Genomic DNA, 22,802 nt, shown 5'->3' on the forward strand with positions numbered 1-22,802 from the left:
TTGTCTCCGTCTCCCCGCGAACAAAGCAGCTCCTCTGGCCTGTAATCAAAGCCCTGGGAAATGCCCGGACCTGGACAAACCTTACGTTTGACGGCTCCTCGCGTGCTCCCGAGCGTTGACTTGCCACGCCGAAAAGTAAGTCGAAGGAAGCCGTGAGTTCTTGAAAGATTCCCCCACCGCGTTGGACTCTGATTAGCAGCTTTTGGAGACGGCTGGAAATGCGCTATCGGTCCTGTCGAGCCTCAGGTGCTCCCTCGGGTGATTTTGGGGGCTGTGTTGGATCGCAAAAGTGTTTTTTGGCTCAGTTTACCTTTGAGGCGAAACAGGCTGACTGATCGTGATTTCGACTCGAAGTGGAAGCTGAGAGGCGAGAGCGCAATGAATGGAGCCTTTCAGCAGCGACTTTTTTTTTTCTTTTTTTTTTACGGAGCCCGGCTGTTTCATCGCGACGGCCGTAACGACGACCGCGACATGTCCGAGTCGCACGCCATTAATAAATAATTCATTTTCTTCCCCCCCCCTTTGCTCCTCAGATACGCGGCGGGAAGCTGATGATCACCAACGCCAGGAAGAGCGACGCCGGGAAGTACGTCTGCGTCGGGACCAACATGGTCGGCGAACGGGAGAGCGAAATAGCCGAACTCACGGTGCTCGGTAATTCCCATTCTTGCCTCCCATCGATGCTTTTTTTTTTACTTTCACGTCTTCCGACATTCAATAGCACACGGACGCACTTTCCAGATGATCCGGATGCCCGCCTTTGATCGTCTCTCTCCGAGACAACTTGACTGTGTTGCTAACCTCTAATCAGATAAGAGCGTGTGATGACCTCCAATCTCACTCTCCAAGCTATGAATCACACGCTGACACCACCCCCGTTTCGCCCCAGCGACCTCCAGCACCTTCTGCCTCGGAAATTTTATCACCGACTCCTCGGAGGTTTCATGAAAGTTGGTTCGAGCGGGCCGCCGCCGATAAACGACAAGATCTTTCTGTGTTCGGCACGGGCGGTCTTCTGTCTTGGTTCCATTGAGCTTCTCGCGTCCCGCCTCACTAGAAGTGTCAGCCGGTGCTTCCAGCCGAATGTGGCGGTGGTATATACATATATATATATATATTTTTTCGTTTACGAGCGAATAAAAGCAGCAAACCACCACTTGACTCCCTTACTTCTGTGGTGCCTTGACTTCGGAGTTGAATTTTTTTCCACGACGTAACTTGTCGCTCAATACACTCTTATCTGCAATCCCTTTCTGCCATTGAAGTGAATTGAAAGGCCATTATGATGCAAAACAAAGCAAAAATTGACCAAGGGACAGCTTCTAGCTTGGAAAAACTCCCCTCGTCATGTTGACATTTTGAAATTCACCTCTTTGCTATTTCCGTCCGTGCAGAACGACCCAGCTTTGTGCGTCGGCCCGGCAGCCAGGTGGTGCTGGTGGACCAAAGTGTGGAGTTCCGGTGCGAGGCGCGCGGTGACCCGGTACCGACGGTGCGATGGCGGAAGGACGACGGAGACCTGCCCAAAGCAAGGTGCGAATCGTGGGCAAAAAGTCCTCCGTTCCTCAGCTCTTTCTGGTCTCTGGCTGACGTCCGTCCGTGCCCGATCGCCCGAAGGTACGAGATCCGGGAGGACCACACTCTGAAGATCCGCCGTCTGACCTCGGCAGACGTCGGCTCCTACACCTGCGTAGCGGAGAACATGGTGGGCAAGGCGGAGGCGTCGGCCAGCCTCACCGTCCACGGTAAGACTGCGCTCGGCAGCTCTCGGGCCTTTCCTTTGATTCACAGGCTCATCGGATCAGGTCTCAAGAAGGCCGCTTGTCCCCGGTTTTGTGGGTGGACTGAGTCGCTGTGCCAATTTTCTGCCTTTGGAAGGTGGTATTTGTCTCGCCGGGATGGCGCTGGGAGGTGTTTACATTTGTTTTTGCAACACTCGTGCTGACGTCGTGGGGACCGACCCACCTACGGCTACGGCTCTGATTCGGTCATTTTTGAAATTTTCGGGTCTGAACAAGAGCCATGGCCTTTTGGCGGGGCCTGAAAAAGCTCCTCACTTGGCCAAAATGGAATAAAATGACAGCGGTTTGGGTTGTGGTCTCGTCGAACCCTTCAAGAATCGGCGATAGCAGGAGCGATTGGCAGTGGGTCGGCGATCCACGACGGCGATTGTTGAGACTTTTTGCCTAGCCCGTCCGTCTAAATGTGATCTCGGCATGGAGGCCACCGAACCGTTCACTGGTGCTTGCAGCTTTAATTCAGACTTTGCTGGACTCCTGCTAGAAAAATCCCATTTGAGGTTGTGGCGCTTCTTGGTCGCAGGGCAATCGAGGACGGACGGCGCTTTGAGCACCAGCGGCTCATTACATTGTGCTCCCTTCTCTCAATTAGCCGATTGATTTCTAATCACAGGAATCCATAGCCACTACCGAGGTGGGAGCTCAACCGTTCAATCGATCTCATTTTTTTTCCCTCATTTATGTCTTCAGCCCGTCCGGTGTTATTTGTAAACATCTCTGCGTCTCCTGTGGCCTTCTCCACTGGGCGTCTTATTAACACGGTTTGAATCTAAAGCAGCCGGTCACAGAGCGTGAACATTCAAAAAGAGCCCATTCAGGAGAGCTTGGGGAGGGGGGGGGGGGGGGGGGGGGGGGGGGGGGGGGGGGGGGGGTGGCTCGGACTGGCCCAGAAGCCCCCTTGAGATGCGGAGGGAACACAGGGGCCATTTAACGGCAAACTAATGGGAATGTCGGGAGTCGTGGGGGACGGGGGCTGGGTGAAAAGATGCTTGAGCGGGCGTCTCGCCACCGATGCGGAACGTCTCAGCAATTGGGACGTGCGCTGGCTCTGTTGGAGAGGTTTTCCGCGCTGAGGTCAGCCATATTAATGTCACTTCCCGCAGTCGGCGGCGCTCAGATATAATGAGGCAGGGCAATTTGAAGCGCATGCCAACCCCCGCCGCCTGTCTACAAACACGTCCACTTCATCCTCACTCGGCTCCCCTTTGCCAGTATTTCTTCATTTTCCTCCTCCGACAGCGATTTGGAGTCTGGCTCAGGGAGTCCCATGAGCCGCGGCTGCCGATACCAAGTCGATACAACCCCCCGTCCGTCCCATCGCATCGCTCGCTATCCTTCGCCTTTCTCCCTGACCGAAAGGTTATTGACGAGCTTGTTCAATCAATAGTGTTCTTGCTCTAGTCGCCCTCACATATATATATATATATATATATATATATATATATATATATGTATTGTGGATGGTTTTGGTGGATTTTAAGTCAACTACTGCTTGCACTAAATGCACCTCCGCGCGAATGTATGTTAAATTTAGAGCCGACAGTGGCTTGACTTGTCTTATGATATGTAGCATGAGAAAATGGCATTCACAGGGCGTAGCCACCGTCTTTCAAATTAAATCTCCTTTGAGCCCCAGAAAGAGGAATCCAGAAAGTGGGGGTGGGGGGGGGGCTTTTCACACCCTCCACGGTCAGACTGTCGGCGAAACAATGTAGTCACTGTGCGAGTGGTGCCCCGGGGCTGTTTTTCTTTCGATGCGCGGCGCTCTTGTTACTAACTAAATCGGCGACTTGTTGTTTTACACGCTTCTCAGTCCGCAACACCTCCCCGGGACTTATAAATATGTCAAGAAAAATATTCCCTTTCATTGATGGCGGAAAGCCACCAAAGTCAAGGCTAAGACTTTTGCTCGAAGCCATGTGCCGACTTGTTACTTTAGCCATCGAGTCGGCACGCAAGCTAATGCGCAGCTTTGAGTTGGCAAACTCCGGTCCCAGACCTTTTTTTTTTTTTTTTTTGTTATGATTATTTTGCCAAATGCCGAATTTGTCACATTTTAGGGCATTTATGTTTCAGGGTCTCTCTCTGTATCTTTGCAACTTTGGGAGAGTTTAGGGTTGTCTTGTTTGAACCTGTACAACTTTTGAAACGATGAAACTTTTGGCCCATTGTAGGACCCTTAAAGATGACGTCATTCAAAAGCATTTGAATGACTTTGATGACGTGCTGCTTTACCACACAAAATAAGTCGTCTTTATTTGTTTGAGTTGAGGCGCAGAACGGTTTTGAATGGACTCGCCGTCCCCAGAGCGACGTTACCAACGGCCCGTGCTAAAGAGCCTTGAAGGAGACTTCAAGGCAGGAATTTCCTTGTCAGCAGCGTGCATGCTGTTGATAAAGCACTCAAAACGCCAGCTGGGTGACCGACCACAATTTCAACCGCGTTTGTCTGCGCGCGCCGCGCGTGTTTTTTCCTCAGCCTTCAAGCGCATTTCCATCGTGCTTTGCTCACTGTTAATGTCCAACATGCCGATCGTTCCGCGTAGCGCAGATGCACGCTGACGACTCCCGATGGGAGTCGCCATTCATCTTGTGAGTTCTCCGAATGTGGCGCTAATAACCTTTCGATGTCAGCGCCTCGCCTGTTTTGAGTGCGTCTCCTACTGGGTCGGATGCCGCTAAGTCGGCGCGAGAACTGACAATTTTAGGTTTGAAATTAGTCACCGCGTATATCAGCCACCATGATTTAGTTTTTTTTTTTTTTCCCCATTTTATTTTTTATTAATTTAATTTTGGACGGGGGGGGGAAATATACAGTTCTTTTTTTAGTAATTGCGTAATTATAGAGATGAAATCCTGAGATGGTTTGTCGTCCTGGATTTCCAATCAGCTTCTTGATGAAGTTAGCAAAGAGCTCACAACGCTGCCTGCCCAAAGACGTGGAGAAAGGCTCACCTCATTCCAAGCTCAGACGTGCGTGTGGGACAGTCTTGAGATTTTCAAGCTCTGATGAAGTACAAAAATGTATGTCTTCACCGGGCAGGATGTAAATCTGCAAGGGCACAAATGACTCAATGACGCGGGGTGGGGGCGGGGGGCAGCAGGCGTGGTGGGCTAAGATCATTACTCCGACTGACAGCGTTTATGTTTCGGTGGGAGCACATAGATTAGATAAGGTGAGCCATCGACCGCGCAAGATTTATGACCCCGGGAGTGTCAAGTTAACATTCACCTTTTGTTTTTAATGGAGCGGCGCTCACGTCGGGGACCGAGCGGATGTCCCTCGGCCACTGGGAGCGTGCGGAAGCGTTGATCGCATTGACTTGGGGAATGTTCCATCATCTTGTCATTTTGGTTTGCATCAACCAAAATATTCTTTGTGTCCGTTTGGGCGAAATGTTCTTTGCTCTGTATGCAACCCTCCAGTTTTGTATTTTTTTTTTTTCTCCTTTGGTACACCAAAAATAATCCACTGCATCGTTAGACATAACATCATCATAATTCCAACATACATTAGAATATTAAAAAAGTATTATCAGTTTTCTCATACCCGCCTCCCCCAATAAAATAATACGCACACACGCACACACGTACGCACGCACGCACGCACACACACACACACACACACACACACACACACAAATATATAGCTACTTCCAAATGGTTTAAAAATACTTGAATGCCATTTTCAAGCCTTGTCTATACTGATGTGTTCTTCTATTTATTTCGTCTTCTATTAAGTAATTTTTACAAACATTATTTTGTTTTTTGAGAATGTCGAACTGGTCACTCGCGGCTTAGTCACCACCCCCCTTCCCTCAAAAAAATCCGGAAATATGAATAAACAATAAAAGGCCATGAGAAATGTCATCTTGAATTATTTTTAAGACAAGCTGGTCAATGTGACCGGCAACATCACGGGAGGTTTTCCATGTTCCCTGAAGTGTCCAACAGTGAAATGTGCCTTGTCTTTTGTTAGTCAATGACAATCCCTTGTATGCATTTGTACCCATTGCCTTCACCTTATTTTGACCTTGCTCATTGACGTTTTGTGTTGTTGTCTTTTTTTCTTTCCCTTTTTTTTAGTCGTGTCTGGTAAGTTGACTTGTCACCCGACACAGGAAGCTGTCGCCACTCCACCCACATCACTCCCCCATCCATCCTTCTCCCATCACCACTCCACACGCCAATCATGTCTCTGTTGTCACCAGCAACGGAGACGAGATGGGTAAAAAAAAAACAAAAAAGAATTAAAAAAAGAAAAGAAAAAACACTGGTCTCCGGCCCTCCAAGGTAAAGGTGTCTCATTTCTTTTTCTGTTGTTGTCCCCTCCCCTTTTTCAATGCATTTCCAAATAGCGCGTCTAATTTGCGGACAAATGACGCCTCGATTTCAAAGGACAGCTTTCCAATTGCTTTTTATGAATGCCCTCGGCGTGCGAATGATTCACCCATTAGACGACGGAAATTGTTCGTCCGCACCTGGATGCTAGCCGACGTGCATCTCCTCACAGGGACGGCGACGTCGAAGGTCGAATGTGTCGATGCCGCGCCCATTCAGGTTGTCATTAAGAGGCTGTTGGCGTGGAGCAGATGGTTCAAATGTCTTCTACCCTTTCCATGTAAATTTTAATGCCCCGAGCCCTCGTTCCATGTAAATGAGTTGGCAGCTGGGTAATTCTTGGTTGTATTACATGCATAGTTGCATCGGTGTGGCATTTAGTGAGGCGACGTCCACGTCGCTAAGTCGGCGCTAATAATTGTCAACATTACAATGGACTGTCAACAGTTGGGATGCGCAGTGGCAAAGGTAGACTTTTGTGCTTGAGGTGTTATTAAATCTCCACTGCCAGCCGAAAAATGTCAAGGAGCTAGCTAATTTAAGATTCAAACATTTTGGCATGCTGTGGGAATCTATCGACCATCGTTTGCCTGAAGAGAAGAACAATGCCAACAAGTCTTCATTCCGATCTTCGAAAAGCAATAACGGCTCAGTCTGAAAGTTGCGTTAGCATCAAGCTAGCACTTGATATGCAGCCATGATACTCACATTGACATGACTTGCTGTTTCAAACTCATTAATTGCCCAAAGCATCCCACCAGCCATGACATCTGCTAGCCAGAGACTGAGCTGCCCGCTTTTTGTTGTTGTTTTTTTGTCAACAGCACTCACACTTCCTGTCGCTGTTTACGGGAGGTAGGGGCCAAGTCCTGCCCAAATAATGAAACATTTTTAGTTGCCAGCATATACCACAAGTTGGCAGCAACAAAAACTTCATTTCTATTAGACGAGGCTCTGGCCTGACTAAGATTCATTTCCAAAATTATCTTCGCCCCAAGATGCCATCAGTTGGTGCCAAATTCAAACATGAGACAAAGACCCAAAAACCACAAAAGCGTAGCTAGCGTAAGAGGTTGTCATCAAAAATCACAGGACACCCCCCCAGCAATTAGGCAAACGCTACACTGCGAGGCTTGACTGAACGTTGCGTGTGGGAAGTCGTTAGGCCCCTGCACCATCCCCCAAAATCAGTTAGTTACCTTCGGTCTTAGATGGTGGCTAACTGCTGTCTCTTGCCTGCTCTCCAGTGCCGCCTGCATTTGTGGTGAGACCGCGGAACCAGGTGGTCGGCGTCGGCAGGACCGTCACCTTCCAGTGCGAAGCGACCGGCAACCCTCAACCGGCCATATTCTGGCAACGGGAAGGAAGTCAGGTAAGCAGCACAAGTCAGCACATAGCCGCGGTTCTAAACCAAAGGAACTTGTAAATCGGGGCACTTCATGGTGGCAGCGGCGCATTTGTTGTGACTGTTCCCCAGAACCTGCTGTTCTCCTACCAACCACCGCAACCGTCCAGCCGCTTCTCGGTGTCGCAGACGGGCGATCTGACCATCACCGGCGCCGAGCGCTCCGACGTGGGCTACTACAGCTGTCAGGCTCTCAACATCGCCGGAAGCGTCATCACCAAGGCCCTGCTGGAGGTCACTGACGGTAAGCCCGCCCGCCCGCCCGCCTGCCCGCCCGCTCGCTTTTATCAAGACCAAAATAGTCACGGCTGTCGGTATTGTCACCACATTAAAAAATAAAGACATCAGTAAATTGTGTTTGTCAAATAGTGGCACCGGTCAACAACTTTTTGTTTTTTAGTCAGTGCTTCGTTTGAAGTCAGCCTTTATTCATTTGAATCTTTTTCAGCATTTTTCGAGTCAAAATCGTTTTTCCTTATGCTTGATGTCATATGACAAGACAATGCAGCGGCAAATATACCGTTAACGATAATTACAATTTTTAAACAGTAGCACTTGTGAAGGTTTATGTTAAATCCCTCATGGAGAGTATCAAAAATCCAAACATTCACTGTTCTGCTTGACATGTTTTTGCCAACGTTTTTTTGTTTTGTTTTTCCCGGCCCGAAATCAGTGTTTTCAGTGAAACCAAGCCACGTTTCACTGCTGATGACCACAAGTGGGAAAAAGCAAGAAAACTAGGCCGAGACAATGAGTGGCACGAAATGCAATGAACTCATTCCTTGATGGCTCACTTCAATTGGATCTTTGACGTCTGCAGCCGTCAATGGCAGTGAATGAGTGAAGTGTGAAAGCAAAAATGAATTTTTACCGTCAAGAGTCGCTGAATTCAAATTCGGCCTCCGTTCCACCACCCCGCCTTTTCGCATAATCTTCGAGCCCATTTGTCGTCACGTTCCACTCAACTCTGCCTCCGCCCATCCTGCTCTGTGGATCATAATAACTGTTATTAAAGTGAGAAGGCCAGCGCCAAAGCGGTAATGAGGGGTCACGCCAATAGTGGTTTTCGTCATCCTCGGCAAAACACAAACAGGCATCATCGTACGCGGGGATGCGCGATTGGTCCGACGAGCTCTTTGTGGCTTGGTGAGCCTGCTCTGTGGATCATAATAACGGTTATTAAAGTGAGAAGGCCAGCGCCGAAGCGGTAATGAGGGGTCACGCCAATAGTGGTTTTTTTCGTCATCCTCGGCAAAACCCAAACAGGCATCATCGTACGCGATTGGTCCGACGAGCTCTTTGTGGCTTGGTGAATCGCGGGGGGCCGACGGCAGCGCTCATCAAAAGAGTGATGAATAATAATGATCATGGGTGTGTGGGGGCAACGCGTTGGCTCAATAAAGCCATTACCTGCTGCGTGTCAGATGACTCTGGTCTTTTTATCTCTCGTCGCTTTGAAGAAAAACATCAACACAGAATCATCGACAGAGACACGAAGTGCACATTACAAATAAACACTTTGCTCGAGTACCGAGGATGCCAGCTGTTTGAGATCTGGAAAAATTGACTGTTGTATTGTCAATGCGATTTGGGGATACACAAATACAAAAATGCCCCCCCCCCAAAAAAAAAAAATAAAGTCATATGCAACTGTATTGAAGCATCTTTCAAGTGCTTTTCATTCAAACTCACCAATTTATTTCTGAGTCAATATTTGGGCGTCAGCACAGCAAAAAATAAGATTCGCGTTGGCCGCGGGCGTTCCCGTGCCCACCTCCCAACGTGAAATGTGCGCCGGCCGCACGTCTGAGGCCGTATGATTTTAATTGTGCTGTTTATGTTTGATACGGCGTCCGCCTGCTGCGGAATGATTAGAAAATTGCTTCCAGTTCTTCAGAGTGGCTTGGTTTCATCCTCTCCCCCTGCTCTCACGCTGCTTGTCACCCGTTTGCCACCTTTTGTGACTTCCCTCACACAAAGCTTTGGATGTAATTATTGTGTCCCTTGCTGCACAGCATTACCCCCCCCCCCCCACACACACACACCTTCCCATTTGGACACATAATTACCCGATTCTTGTTCTTTTGTTTTTTCCGCAGTGGTGTCAGACCGCCCGCCACCGATCATCAGGCAGGGCCCGACCAATCAGACGGTGGCTGTCGACGGCACGGTGGTCCTCAGCTGCGTGGCCTCGGGCGGTCCCACCATCCTGTGGAGGAAGGACGGCGTGCTGGTGTCCACTCACGACTCTCGCGTCAAGCAGCTGGAGACGGGCGCTCTGCAGATCCGCTACGCCAAGGTCAGACTACGTCCAAAGTGCACTCGTGGGGTCAAAGTTGCCTGTCGGTCACGACACTGGACACCTGTTCCATTTTTTTTTTCCTCCACTAGACACAATGTGAACATTTATTTTCAGATCACGTGTTACTATATCGAATACTATTCAAACATTTCATGCGTTATTTTGTAACAAAACAAAGTTCGCAAAATGTGTGTTGCTTTTTCATAAGATCTTGCCTGTTTGTGAGTGTGTTGGGCATTGTTCTGCACATGTGTACGTTTTATTTCGCGAAACCCTGACTGTGGATGCGACGATGAAGAACACGCCACCCCCGGACCGCCTCACTGAGGTGTCGTGTCACACTGGCCGCCACAATAAAAAATTTCGAGCTATGCCGCTGGCCTGGATCTTGACATTTTGCGTCAGGCGCTATGGTTGGACAGCTATTCCAAAACTGTTCGCATGGATATTTGGCGTGCATCTTTCTGCCAATGTTGCGTAACACATCTCTTTCAATCTCCGTCCACCGTAGTGACTGATGTGCAATTTGGGGACACGTCGAACGTTGCTTGTATCATCGCCATGTGGGCTTGGGGGTGGGGGCGTGGCTTAATCCCATCCCCGCAGGTTTGCAAATAACACCTCAGCGAGCCGCCACTCAATCTTCACGCGCTGACTCGCTGTCAGGTGGTGGCTTTTGTGTGAAACGCTGTGAGTGAGAGCTGAGGGGGCGGGAGTGTTCGCCCCTTGTCACAGGGTCAGAGTTCGCGTCACTTTGCGGTGCGGCCATGACTGTTGGCGTGTCTTGTGGTTTACAAGATTGCAGAGGGAGTGGACCTGCGGTGAAAGCAGTGTGGGGGTGATGGCGGTGGGGTAGGGGGGTACAGGGGGCACTTGGCCCTCCCACGTAAGTGCGGTAACCGCCCAGCACTTTGCATTAACAAAGATGTCACTACTCCCGGGCAATGTTTTCATGAGGATGATTGTGACGCATGAGGCAATTGGTTTTATTCATGCGGGCGGCTGCCGTGTTTCCAGAGCGAGCTCACGTGCATGCACGCAAACGCATGAAACAAACAAACAAACAACAAAACATTTAAAAAGAGATCGCAACAACTCGCAAGCTGCAATTAGACCGCTAACAACTTTCAGTGATGCAAATCGTTCGCTACCCTCGGTTGAAGATGGCTTGCTTTTGTTTTTTGTTTTTTTGAAAGTGAAACTGATTGGATGCTTAGTGTGAACTGTGCGCTAACACAAAAATATAGAATAACACGCACACAGACACACAATCTTTTTTTTTTTCCCCTTACACCCCTCGCGATCGACTTGGGTCCAATCCGCGGACGACCAGTCGATCGGCGACGTATTGGGCACCCCTGCAATACACGATGGTTTGAACAAAACGTTCAATTTTTTTCCCCATAAGTCACAATTTGGTAACATTTGTATTTTTTTTCACCAATATATACTATTGGTTAGTCCATACATGTTGGTATTATTTTTTTACAAGCGATTGTGCAATCTCAAGTGGTGAAAATGGCTTGCTCTCTTTGATGATGCAATTTACAACGCTTGCTTTTTGGACTCTTCCGAAAAGCACTTTGGAGGTACGAGGTTTCGGCGCCCATGCCAGCAATATGTATTGATACAAATTATCAGCCAAGATACAAATTATCAGTATCAACTGCTGCTTGTGTGTTAGCTCAAAACAGTGTGCAAATCACATCATTAGCTAACAAAACCAACTGTGAGCCGTGATAAAAAAAAAAAAAAAAAAAGCAGCGAATGAAAATAGCCGCCGGGTTTCAACATAGCAAGTCACATCTGTTGGCTTCCCAGTGCCGTTTTTTTAAGGCAGCGAGGTGAAGGGAGGGGAGCACTAAGATGCAGAAATGAGTCTGTGCAGCTTTTTCTATTTGGCATCCGCCAGTCAACCTTCCACCAAAGACACGAGAGCGAGATGACGGGGAAATGGCAGCCGCGCTCGCTGCTACACGCCGCCGGCCGTCCGGCCTGCCGGCGAATGAGCGCGCTTGGGTGTGTCCGACATTAACAGATCTTTTCCATTTTCTCCAAATGTCTCGGTCCAGCTGAGCGACTCGGGCTACTACGCCTGCATCGCCTCCACGCCTGGAGGCGAGGCCTCGTGGAAAGCCCATTTACAAGTCCAAGGTACGGCAAAAACGCCTCGTCGTCAATGGCGGCACCGCAATGGGGAAATGGCGGTCGACTCGTTTCACGATGTCCCTTCGTCCGATCAGAATTTGGAGTTCCCGTGCAGCCAAACAGACCCACCGACCCCAACCTGATCCCGAGCGCCCCGTCCAAACCCGACGTCACCGACGTCAGCCGTGCCTCGGTCACGCTCTCCTGGAGGCCCAACCTCAACGCCGGGGCCACGCCCACCTCCTACGTCATCGAGGCATTCAGGTAAACGCCTCCGCCAGACACCTTGGACACATTGTTCTCATCTTTTTAAAAATCTGCCATGAAACAAATACGAAAAAAAAATCTTGCTTGTATCTTCGATTGTTCTTTTTTGTTTGTTTTTTTTGCCCTGTCGTTTAAATATTAAATACCCCCTTTTTTTTTTTTTTTTTTTTATAAAAGATTAATGACAGTAATCACAATATGACTCTGTTGTTTGGGGGGTCTTAAATAAGCTGTGCTCAGCAGTGTTAGGATCCCCAGTGCTCATTGTTGCTGACAAAGTTGCAGAGGTATTTGGGCAGCCAGTTCAAAGTCAAAGACCAAACAAAAAATTTCCATCTATCTATTTTCTACCGCGCAGTGCTGAGGTGTTGCAGATCAACCGGGCAGGGGTGGAGCTATATGGTGGCCAGGGGTGGCCAACACCACCCGTTGTCACTCTTTGGCCCCCGACCATGCCCACAGCTCAGGGAAAATTTGGGTATCTGATTTTTTTTCCTGTTATTTCCACATGGATGCAGTATTCTTTGAGCCCTTGATAATTTGAAAGTGTTTTTTTTTTTTTTTTTTTTTTTTTTGCAAGTCACCCAAATAATGTTTGCTTCATGTTTCATAAATCTCAATAAAATCTCATAAAATGAATGCACGTCATTCCATTTTTTTTTGCCCCATTATTTTTTAATGCAAACAACTTTTTTTGTCTTGTTTTCTTTCTCCTGAAACCAACCACCGCTTCCGCGTGCACCTTGTGTGCGTGCAGTCACGCGTCGGGCAGCAGCTGGCAGACGCTGGCGGAACACGTCAGAAGCGAGTCTTTTGTGTTGAAGGGCTTGAAGCCCAGTGCCGTCTACCTCTTCCTGGTGAGGGCCGCCAACGCCTACGGACTGAGCGACCCCAGTCCAATCACTGATGCTGTGAAAACACAAGGTATGCCATTCCACAATCTTCCCTTGGCTGCACTGGCCCGTGTTTTTATTTTTTATTTTTCCTTTGCCTTCTGATTCCTCTTGTTGTGTCGTAAAATTTAGGAATACGCAGGAAGACAAAACAGTTATAAGCAGAAATGCGAACAGTATTTTTCCAACGCTGCAGTACGATACTCCACAGTCTCCACTTGGCTGCAGTTGCCTACTTGACATGATAGCTAACACGAGTTGAGCCCACATGATCAAACATCAGGGTTGGCTTTCAGCTGATCGGTATCGGCATCGTCAAATCAGGGTTTTAAATTGTATAAATCAATTAAAAATAATCCTACAAAGAACTATTTCCAAACGGAAGAGCAATAACTTCGTTTTTAGCTGACATGATGTAATTTTTGGGTTTGTGGTGGCAGTACAAAAAAAGAAAACAATTTGGAGGCGTTTTTCTTTTCCTTCTTCGTGCACTGCCGAGATATTGGATCAGGACTCCGAAACGATGCTCAAAATCAAGTGACTGGTGTGCAAATAAATGTGATGGCGACATCCCTGGTGCTAACATGAATTGCCTGCAGACATCCCCCCAACCAGCCAGGGCGTGGACCACCGTCAGATCCAGAGGGAGCTTGGTGAGGTGCTGATCCACCTGCACAACCCCACCATCCTGTCCTCGTCCTCCGTCAGGGTGCAGTGGACGGTGAGTGCCGCTGATGCCGCCTTTGGCAGGCTCCCGGCGGCTTTGTCGGGAAGCTCTATGGCCGGCGGCGCGCTTCTTTCTCCAGTCATTTTGTCTCGGTACGCAGCCCTTTAAAAAAAAAAAAGCCATTTTAGCGCAACGGGGAAGAAAAGCTCCCCGGCGGCTTTGTCAGAAAGCTCTATGGCCGGCGGCGCGCTTCTCCAGTCATTTTGTCTCGGTACGCAGCCTTTTAAAAAAAAAAAAAAGCCATTTTAGCGCAACGGGGAAGACCTCCGAGCAGCATGGGCGTGTCCATTCGTGCCCCCCACTCTCTGATTGAAAACAGCGGAGGGCTGTTAAAATAATACGAGTGAGAAAGAAGAGGCGGCCAACTCTCTGGCTCTTCAGTGGAAATAGCTTGCAGATGTTGGAAATAAAACGAAATAAAATAAAGGTGGCAGTGGGAGAAGCAAGCGTGACTCGCCTGTTAGTTGCGCTTCAGATTGACCCGTTTTCAAATGAGGTCATTATAAAGGATCAACATTTTGTCCATTTCTACTGAAAAATAAAGCGTTCATGCAATGCGCACTTATTTTGACATGTGTAACTTTACATTCTATTTCACTTGGTTTTGCACTTGAGCGCTAATCATAACCACCTGAGCTAGCAGCTTATTTTATAGGAATAAAAAAAAAAAAAAAACATACATTTAAAAGCAGATCAGTTCACCTTCCACTGGGGCTTACGAGCATATTAGCCCTGCAGTTAGGCTGCATCGTAAAGCTGATTTAACGCAACAAACAGACACTCGTGAGCTAGCATGGCCTAGCCTAGCCTAGCCTGCCTAACCTTGTCTCCTGGTTCTCCCGGATGCAATGGAGCTGATCCTGCTCTCTAACTAGCTCCAGACTGGCAGGAATCTCTGGCCAATGACCTCACGGTGCGGTTTGCGCAAACGGCCGCACCGTGCCAAAGCTGAGCTATTGACACTCATTTGTAGCAGTGGCCCGCAGTCTCTTCTGGAAGCTGCATCATGAAACTCGTTCTGCCTTTGGTCGCCACTTGGATAAAATTGTTGGATTTGAGGATACGCGGCATAAAAATAATAACACCCGACGCGGTCGCTAGCCTTTGTTGTCACTGTTAACGTTCCTTCAATTTTTACTGCTGCACATCATCATTTGCCGCTTTGTCTTCCCGCCGTCCACCAGGTGGAGCAGCAGTCCCAGTACATCCAGGGCTACAAGGTGATGTACCGGCCGTCTCCGGAGGGGCCGCCGCGCGGCGACTGGGCCACCTTTGAGGTGCGCACGCCCGGCGAGGACAGCGCCGTCGTTCCGCAACTTCGGAAGGGCGTCACGTACCAGTTCAAAGTGCGCCCCTTCTTCAACGAATTCCAGGGCACCGACAGCGATGTGAAAATTGCACGGACCCTGGAAGAAGGTGTGTGTGTGTACATTTGTGTGTGTGTGTGTGTGTGTCCTTGTGTGCTTTGACACTTGAGCACTCACATGCGTGCTCATGCATTTTTATGTTTACACCCTTTTATATCCTCAGCTTGCATGTGTGCAAGGAGACAACAGCTGTTCACACCAGGCAGAGCGGCGGCGGGCGTGAGGGGGGCCGAGGGGAGTGTGTGTTTGTTACGGGGGAAGGGGAGGGGGGGAGGCGTGACATAAAAATGTTCTACACCGAAGCATATTCGGCTCCATCGATGCATTTTTATACTCCGCAGTCTCCACTTTACTGCGAGGCAATTTAACATTGGAGGATACACACAGAGACACCTTGGTGACTCTACTTGTGTGATGGAGTCCACTGTCTCCACTTTTCAGAAAGCGCCCGCAGTCTCTTCTAGGATCAAATTGACACATCATTGTAACATTTGAGGATACACAGTGAGAAAGTTCAAACTTGCTATGTCACTGCAACAGTTGAGAACATGCGACAAATTAAACACATGCTAAGGTGAACCTACCTATTCTCTAACCGAAGCTTTTTCAGTACTTTTACTCTTGAGTCCAAAGTCTCCGCTTTGCTTCAGGGACCCACCATCTTTTTAGGCAAAAAAATGCAATGTGATTGTAACATTTGAGGATGCACAGCAAGAAAGGATGAAAATAAGCTCGCGCTGACATCACCTTCACCCCGTGCCTTAATTCTTGCCATTGCAAAAGTATATTCCATACTCGCCACTTTGGTGCAGCGCTACGGTTTGCTGCTGCCCTTAGTCTCCTCTTGGATAAAAACTCGCGCTGACGTCACCTTAACCCCGTGCCTTTAATTCTTGCCATTGCAAAAGTATATTCCATAATCGCCACTTTGGTGCAGCGCTATGGTTTGCTGCTGCCCTTAGTCTCCTCTTGGATAAAATTGCAACGTCATTGTAAAGTTTGAGGATGCATAAAATGTTACGTGAGTGGGTGAGTTGCATAACAAAAGCCCCCGGGAGGCAAACTTAACGGTAGCACGTGTGTTTATTTTGTTATTTCTTCCTGTGTCTTTTCAAATGTTACCATGACGCGGAATTGTTATTCATGCCGCAGAAGGAAAAACAATATGCCCGCCAGGCCGCCACACCGCTGACTGGAAAGTGTTGACGTATTTTCCTGTGTTTTGGTGTTTAATTGAATGCTGCCTTTGATGAAAATGACAGCTTTCGTAGCACATCGCACTCTTCTTTTTAGCATGCATTTGTCATTATTTTAATCGGAGCTTTAAATGTCCTCTAATTTACTCTCAAATTAATGAACCATCCTGCTCGGTAAATTGAGAATGAAACGCAGCCGCGCTTTTGGTTTGTTTTGTTAAATTGGTGTGAAATGAGGTGAGTGAGTGCGTCCGACATGAAATATAGGGGGAGAGGAAATGAGTGGATCACTTTCTGTATTTTATTTATTTCAGTCTTTCATCTCGACGGCTAAAACCAAATTAGAGGAATTCCTTATTTTGTTTTGTCGCACTAAAACAAAAATACGCCCAGCAGGGGGAAAGGAAAAAAAAGGTCATTCTTTTGAAAATATTTGTTGTCGGTATGATTTTTCTTTCAAACTGCCAGCCACAATAGCAGGAGTGTGAAACAGCATCCCATTTGCTGTTATTCCTTTGTTGTCTGGAACTAGGCGAGACCACCTCCAACTCTCTATGTCGCGCAAAAGGTGTGTCTCATCATTTTTGGTTTTTGTTTTTCCTCCTTTGTCTACACCCACAACCTCCCAACAGTGCCCAGCGCGCCTCCCCGCGAGGTGACTGTGACGGAGAGCAGCGACAACGGGACCGCAGTTGTGGTCTCCTGGCAACCGCCGCCGGAGGAGGAGCGCAACGGGGTGGTCCAGGAATACAAGGTAACCCCACCCGACCCGTCGGAGAGGTGGAGGGATAGACACAAAGATGGCTGGCTCCGCACATGCATCGTTAGCAAGAAAATCCCCAAAAAGCAGAGCACACCGTTGTGAAATAGTGCCATCTAGTGGGGGAAAAGCCCAACTGTGTCAGGTAAATGTGCAGTGGAGCTCATATTGGGGGGGAAAAATCGGAAGAAAAATAATCCTCCAGCGGTTTATGTTTGTTGTATACCACCTCCACAATTTTTTCAAAATCACTCGTGACTTTGTTTTTGTTTCAGACACAAAAAAGATGGCTCCACACATGCATTGTTAGCAAGAAAAGCAAAAAGCAGAGGACAAAAATGAAATAGTGCCATCTAGTGGGGGAAAAGCCCAACTGTGTCAGGTAAATGTGCAGTGGAGCTCATATTGGGGGGGAAAAATCGGAAGAAAAATAATCCTCCAGCGGTTTCTGTTTGTTGTATACCACCTCCACAATTTTTTCAAAATCACTCGTGACTTTGTTTTTGTTTGTTTCAATTTTGGTTAAAAAAACGATGAATGAAAAATGTAACATGATTAAAACGCTGTCTGAATATTCAAAAGCCAGTACTGTTCTATGAATCGCTGTAATAAGTGTCTCTGTCAAAGCTGAACAGAATTTAATTTGACACCATTTCATGAATTTTATATATAAACAAAAGTGGCAGCTGACACAGTATTGTATGCAAAGCTTGGCATTCATTTGCAAGTCTGGCATTTCAAAATGCTTATCAAAACAACAGACATTCATTCAGCCATTTGGAGCTATTTAAAAGTCAGAACGCATCAATGCCGGTAGCATGTACACAAGGATCATGAGCCAGTTTCACATCGACGGTATTGATGTACACAGTAGTTGAATTAAATTGAGGGTGCTCCTCTTTAGTCTTTCCGATGACAGTATTTCACATCAACTGCACTCAGAGTTAAAAGCATGAGCTAACAAACGAGCTCACTGATTCAAGGGGAAAATGTCACTGCTGTCCAACTGAACGTTTGACACCATGAGCAGTCAAAGTCACGCAGTATCAGGTGAAATTTGAATTTGCCGTGCGTTTTTGTCTCCCCTGCGTTAGATTTGGTGCTTGGGGAATGAGAGCAGGTATCACATCAACCGCACGGTGGATGCAACCACCTTCTCCCTGCTCATTCCCAGTCTGGCTCCGGGAATCCGTTACGGCGTGGAGGTGGCGGCCAGCACCGGGGCGGGCCCCGGGGTCAAGAGCGACGTCACCTACTTCCAACTCGGTAAGCGCAAACCAGTGCGGCGCTACCTTGACTTATGAGCAGGGCTGGAGAAAAAAAAAAATTGTTCGACGCCACAAATTTTTGGCCTGAGGAGCCTCGAAACCCAATAGGACGGTATTGATGTACACAGTAGTTGAATTAAATTGAGGGTGCTCCTCTTTAGTCTTTCCGATGACAGTATTTCACATCAACTGCACTCAGAGTTAAAAGCATGAGCTAACAAACGAGCTCACTGATTCAAGGGGAAAATGTCACTGCTGTCCAACTGAACGTTTGACACCATGAGCAGTCAAAGTCACGCAGTATCAGGTGAAATTTGAATTTGCCGTGCGTTTTTGTCTCCCCTGCGTTAGATTTGGTGCTTGGGGAATGAGAGCAGGTATCACATCAACCGCACGGTGGATGCAACCACCTTCTCCCTGCTCATTCCCAGTCTGGCTCCGGGAATCCGTTACGGCGTGGAGGTGGCGGCCAGCACCGGGGCGGGCCCCGGGGTCAAGAGCGACGTCACCTACTTCCAACTCGGTAAGCGCAAACCAGTGCGGCGCTACCTTGACTTATGAGCAGGGCTGGAGAAAAAAAAATTGTTCGAAACCAAATTTTTGGCCTGAGGAGCCTCGAAACCCAATAGAGGGCTGCACTTTACAAAATGACAATGCTGCGTGTTTGACTGTGCGCGACTTAGATGAATCGGGGCGGATGACGGCGGCGGCGGACCCCCACAACCCCCTGTCGCAGCAAATCTCCGATGTGGTGAAGCAGCCGGCCTTCATCGCCGGCATCGGCACCGCCTGCTGGATCATCCTCCTGGTCTTCAGCATCTGGCTCTACCGGCACAGGAAGAAGAGGAGCGGACTCTCCAGCAGCTACTCGGGCATACGCAAGGGTCGGTCTGGCCTCCGATGCGCATGAGCAGGCCTGGCCTGTAGAGGGCAATGTGGCGTCGCAGAATTGGGCACCGCTTTTGGGTTTTGGCCATATCGCGGTGTGCATTGCTCTTTCAAGTCATGGCCAAAATGGTTGCATTATTATATTAGTTCAACACGCGATAATATTTCTTTAACTTCGTATTTCTCTTAACTTTCTCATGCGGTAGTCATTTAAGTCCATTTTGTCAATAATAATGTGCATTTATTGATTGATGTTTCTCTCCCAACAGTGCCATCTTTTACCTTCACACCAACAGGTAAACACGAGCACAAAGGCATTCACGTATGCCTATTCGTAAAGTTTATGACTCCTCATGTTTTGTCTTCGCAGTGGCGTACCAGAGAGGTGGAGAAGCAGTGAGCAGTGCCGGAAGGTAAGAAACACCAAAAGGTGCAAATGGGGAGCACTGAAGTATGCCTTTTGTCACACTGAAGGTTCACACTGAAACGAAAAAAAAAAAAAAAGCAATAAAAATCATCTTAAACTGTGCGATGACAATGAAGACTCTAGTCTAATATTGTTGCAAAGAATAGAATAAGGAAATAAAATGAGAAAATGGAAGACTTAAAATGTAAATAGTACATTGACGTGCACATTTCTGCCCCTAGTGATTATGATAGAATCAAAATATCATGGAAAAGTGGAATATACGATGGGTGAAAATGGAAATCAATTTTCAAAAATACATTCAAGAAAAAAGTGAAAAAGGTGTTTAAAAAATACAATCACAATCTGGAAACAACAAAAAACATGAATAAAACACATAAAAGGATGTAAACAGTACATACCACCAAAAATATATCTCTCCAAAAGGAAAAACTGCGCAACAACATCTACTCCACTGTTATTTGTTTTGTTTTGTTTTTTACCCAGAACCTCCGCCGTTTTTATAGTCTTGAATGTTCTCATTCAGTTTCAGCTAATAGTCATTGTGAAATGAAATAAAACGATGTTCTGCATGATGATTTTCGCCTTCTGCCGCACTCTGCGAAAAGAAGATGTCACCAGAGCGAACTACCGTGAAGCTTTTTTTTTTTTCTCTCTCATCCTTTCTTGCTTTATTCAAGATCCCCATCAGAGGGTGAAAATGGTTGGGCGGGGTGTTCTTTCCCCATCTGATCAACAGAGGGCGTACTGGGACTTTCTCGTGGAGCAAAAAAGAGGGTGTGGAAATGTCAAGTCCACTGTGAGGAAGTCATTAAAACGACCACCAGGTTGCGCCGTTGCATCACGACAAAAGTGTGACGCAAGCGCCCACACGCGGCAGTAATCCCCTTTAACATCTCGAGTTCCCCATTCCCAATTTAGCTTTTTTTTTTTTTTTCTTCCTGTGGCCCAAGCCAGTTTCTGAAAAATTGACCCATTTGCCATTTTTGTGCTCTTTCTGAAATGCGCTGGGATGCCACAAGACGGTGCCCAAGACCTGGCTCGTAAGAAAGTACTCATTGTCAAGGGCGTATGCTGAAGTAATTAGTTTAGTCTGTGTTGTTAGTGGACTTTGTTGAGAGGACGATGTCGCAGTGTGGGCACGTACACATGCACTTCCGCTGCATTGATTCCAATTTTCTTGGAACGATTTTGCTCAAAATGAAGTTGAACGCATTCGTCCAAGGATTGGCCGTGCATTTTGCTTTTTCTTGGACTTTTTTCCATATTGTTGTGATCATGAGGCCTTATTAAAAGCTCAAACTGACCACCAAGAAAATTAGCGACTTCAATATTTTAGTTGCACCTAATCTGTAGTTTGATTTGTCAGAAAAACAAAAGTGTGGGGGGGGGGGGCTGTTATGTATTTTAATTTGATGGATGATTCAGCAGGTGAGTTTGTGTTGTGACGAGGGTTTGGCGGGCAGTTTGGGACGGTACATTTAGCAACGTTGCAAGTGACTTTGATCCGTGTGTCTAATCCGGGCGCTTTGCTCATGCTGACGGGGGCTCAGCCAAAGTGTTGTGGCCTTTGGGCAAGGCGAGTACACGCACAATCTGTTTAGCTGGGATTGTTATGTTTGCGTGTGTGTGTGTGTGTGTGTGTGTGTGTGTGTGTGTGTGTGTGTGTGTGTGTGTCCAAAAGGCAAAAAAAGTACTAAAGCCGGATTTGTAGTTTCCCTCTTCTCAGCTGCTGGATGAATAAACCGCGCCTAATCTTCTCTTTCGATTGTGACGCGACTGCACTTCATTCACATGAACACCACCGGGTTCTGTTTTTGTGCAAACCAGAGCACAGAACTATTTTTGTCATTGTAAAATTACAACCGCAGTCTTTCCTGAATCTTGAAGTATTTGGGTATTTTTTGTTTGTTTTTTTTGTCCGTGCAATATTGCAACATCTCTTTGTGACATGCCGCAGCTTTTCTTTTTTTGTAATGATCATGTATCTTGAAACAGCCCTAACTTGACACATTTTCGGAGTGAAGAGCCGAGCGAGTTTGAGACAAGAGTGAGTTGATGAATGTAGGTGTCACGCGCGTGTTTAGTTTCAAACGCGAACACTTTTCATTGTTGTTGTGTTTTGGGTTGCAGGCCGGGCCTCCTCAACATGGGCGAGTCGGCCACGCAGCCCTGGCTGGCCGACACGTGGCCCAACTCGTGCTCCAATCACAACAACTGCAGCATCAACTGCTGCGCCGCCGGCAACGGCAACAGTGACAGTAACCTGGCCACGTACAGCCGGCCCGGTACGTCAAGCGCAAAAACAACCGAACACAACAACACCAAAGCCACTGAAAATAAGAGTGCGCAGATAAGACCCAGGTGGGAGTTGCCAGGAGGAAGTAAAGTGTGATATCTGGGTTAGCTCCCCCGAGAGTTCTCTCTTATCCTGTGTGCGCGTGTGTGTGTGTGTGTGTGTGTGTGTGTGTGTGTGTGTGTGTGTGTGTGTGTGTGTGTGTGTGTGTGTGTGTGTGTGTGTGTGTGTGTGTCTCTGTCTCCACAAGCGCGACCTGCACAAAGGAAATATTAGGATTAAGAGCAGGCGGCTGTGTTTGATTTCTCCCAGGCAGAAGTTGACATGTTTGCGGGTAAAAAAAAAAAAAAAAAAAAAAAGGAACACGAAGAGAGAGAGAAGAAACTGGAGATGTTGCTTTGGTGCATAGCCTACTGTGAAATGTGCAGTTGGAGGTCTACAACAAAAGAAAAGATGATCATTCTTAAAAGCTTAAAAACAGCTAACAGACCATCTAGCTTCCAAGCTAGCAGTCTGCTTGTCTAGCTGCTACTATATCTGTTTCTTTTTGAATTTCTGTATCTTTCGATCATTGGGTTGTTCGATCACATCTTTTGTTGGATCATTCTACCTTTGAAGAAGCTAATGAGCCACCTAGCTTTTAATAGCTATCTATCTATCGATTGATCTATCTATCTTATATACATATGTATAACATATATATATATATATATATATA

General features: G+C 47.4%; 1 protein-coding gene across 4 annotated transcripts in view; it reads left to right on the forward strand.

Moving 5' to 3' along the window:
- The first annotated feature begins 503 nt into the window (after positions 1–503).
- robo1 (roundabout, axon guidance receptor, homolog 1 (Drosophila)) overlaps positions 504–22,802 on the forward strand; it is a 33,994-nt gene continuing 11,695 nt past the window's right edge. The window contains exons 1-18 of one of the 4 annotated variants that reach the window (XM_019889017.1): positions 504–654; positions 1,395–1,533; positions 1,618–1,745; positions 5,886–5,894; positions 7,388–7,512; positions 7,618–7,789; positions 9,645–9,844; positions 11,920–12,001; positions 12,091–12,259; positions 13,020–13,186; positions 13,755–13,876; positions 15,067–15,298; positions 17,078–17,199; positions 18,300–18,471; positions 19,157–19,357; positions 19,631–19,657; positions 19,732–19,774; positions 21,922–22,076. In XM_019889017.1, coding sequence (XP_019744576.1) covers positions 552–654; positions 1,395–1,533; positions 1,618–1,745; positions 5,886–5,894; positions 7,388–7,512; positions 7,618–7,789; positions 9,645–9,844; positions 11,920–12,001; positions 12,091–12,259; positions 13,020–13,186; positions 13,755–13,876; positions 15,067–15,298; positions 17,078–17,199; positions 18,300–18,471; positions 19,157–19,357; positions 19,631–19,657; positions 19,732–19,774; positions 21,922–22,076 — 2,368 coding nt within the window. In that variant the 5' untranslated portion in view covers positions 504–551. Of the gene's footprint in view, positions 655–1,394; positions 1,534–1,617; positions 1,746–4,041; positions 4,219–5,885; positions 5,895–7,387; positions 7,513–7,617; positions 7,790–9,644; positions 9,845–11,919; positions 12,002–12,090; positions 12,260–13,019; positions 13,187–13,754; positions 13,877–15,066; positions 15,299–17,077; positions 17,200–18,299; positions 18,472–19,156; positions 19,358–19,630; positions 19,658–19,731; positions 19,775–21,921; positions 22,077–22,802 lie in introns of those variants that run through there. The other 3 variants (XM_019889013.1, XM_019889014.1, XM_019889016.1) reach the window with 3 other exon arrangements.

Source organism: Hippocampus comes, unplaced genomic scaffold (genome assembly GCF_001891065.2).
Source record: "Hippocampus comes isolate QL1 unplaced genomic scaffold, H_comes_QL1_v1.1 scaffold292, whole genome shotgun sequence".
In the NCBI taxonomy this organism is placed as follows: Eukaryota; Metazoa; Chordata; class Actinopteri; order Syngnathiformes; family Syngnathidae; genus Hippocampus; species Hippocampus comes.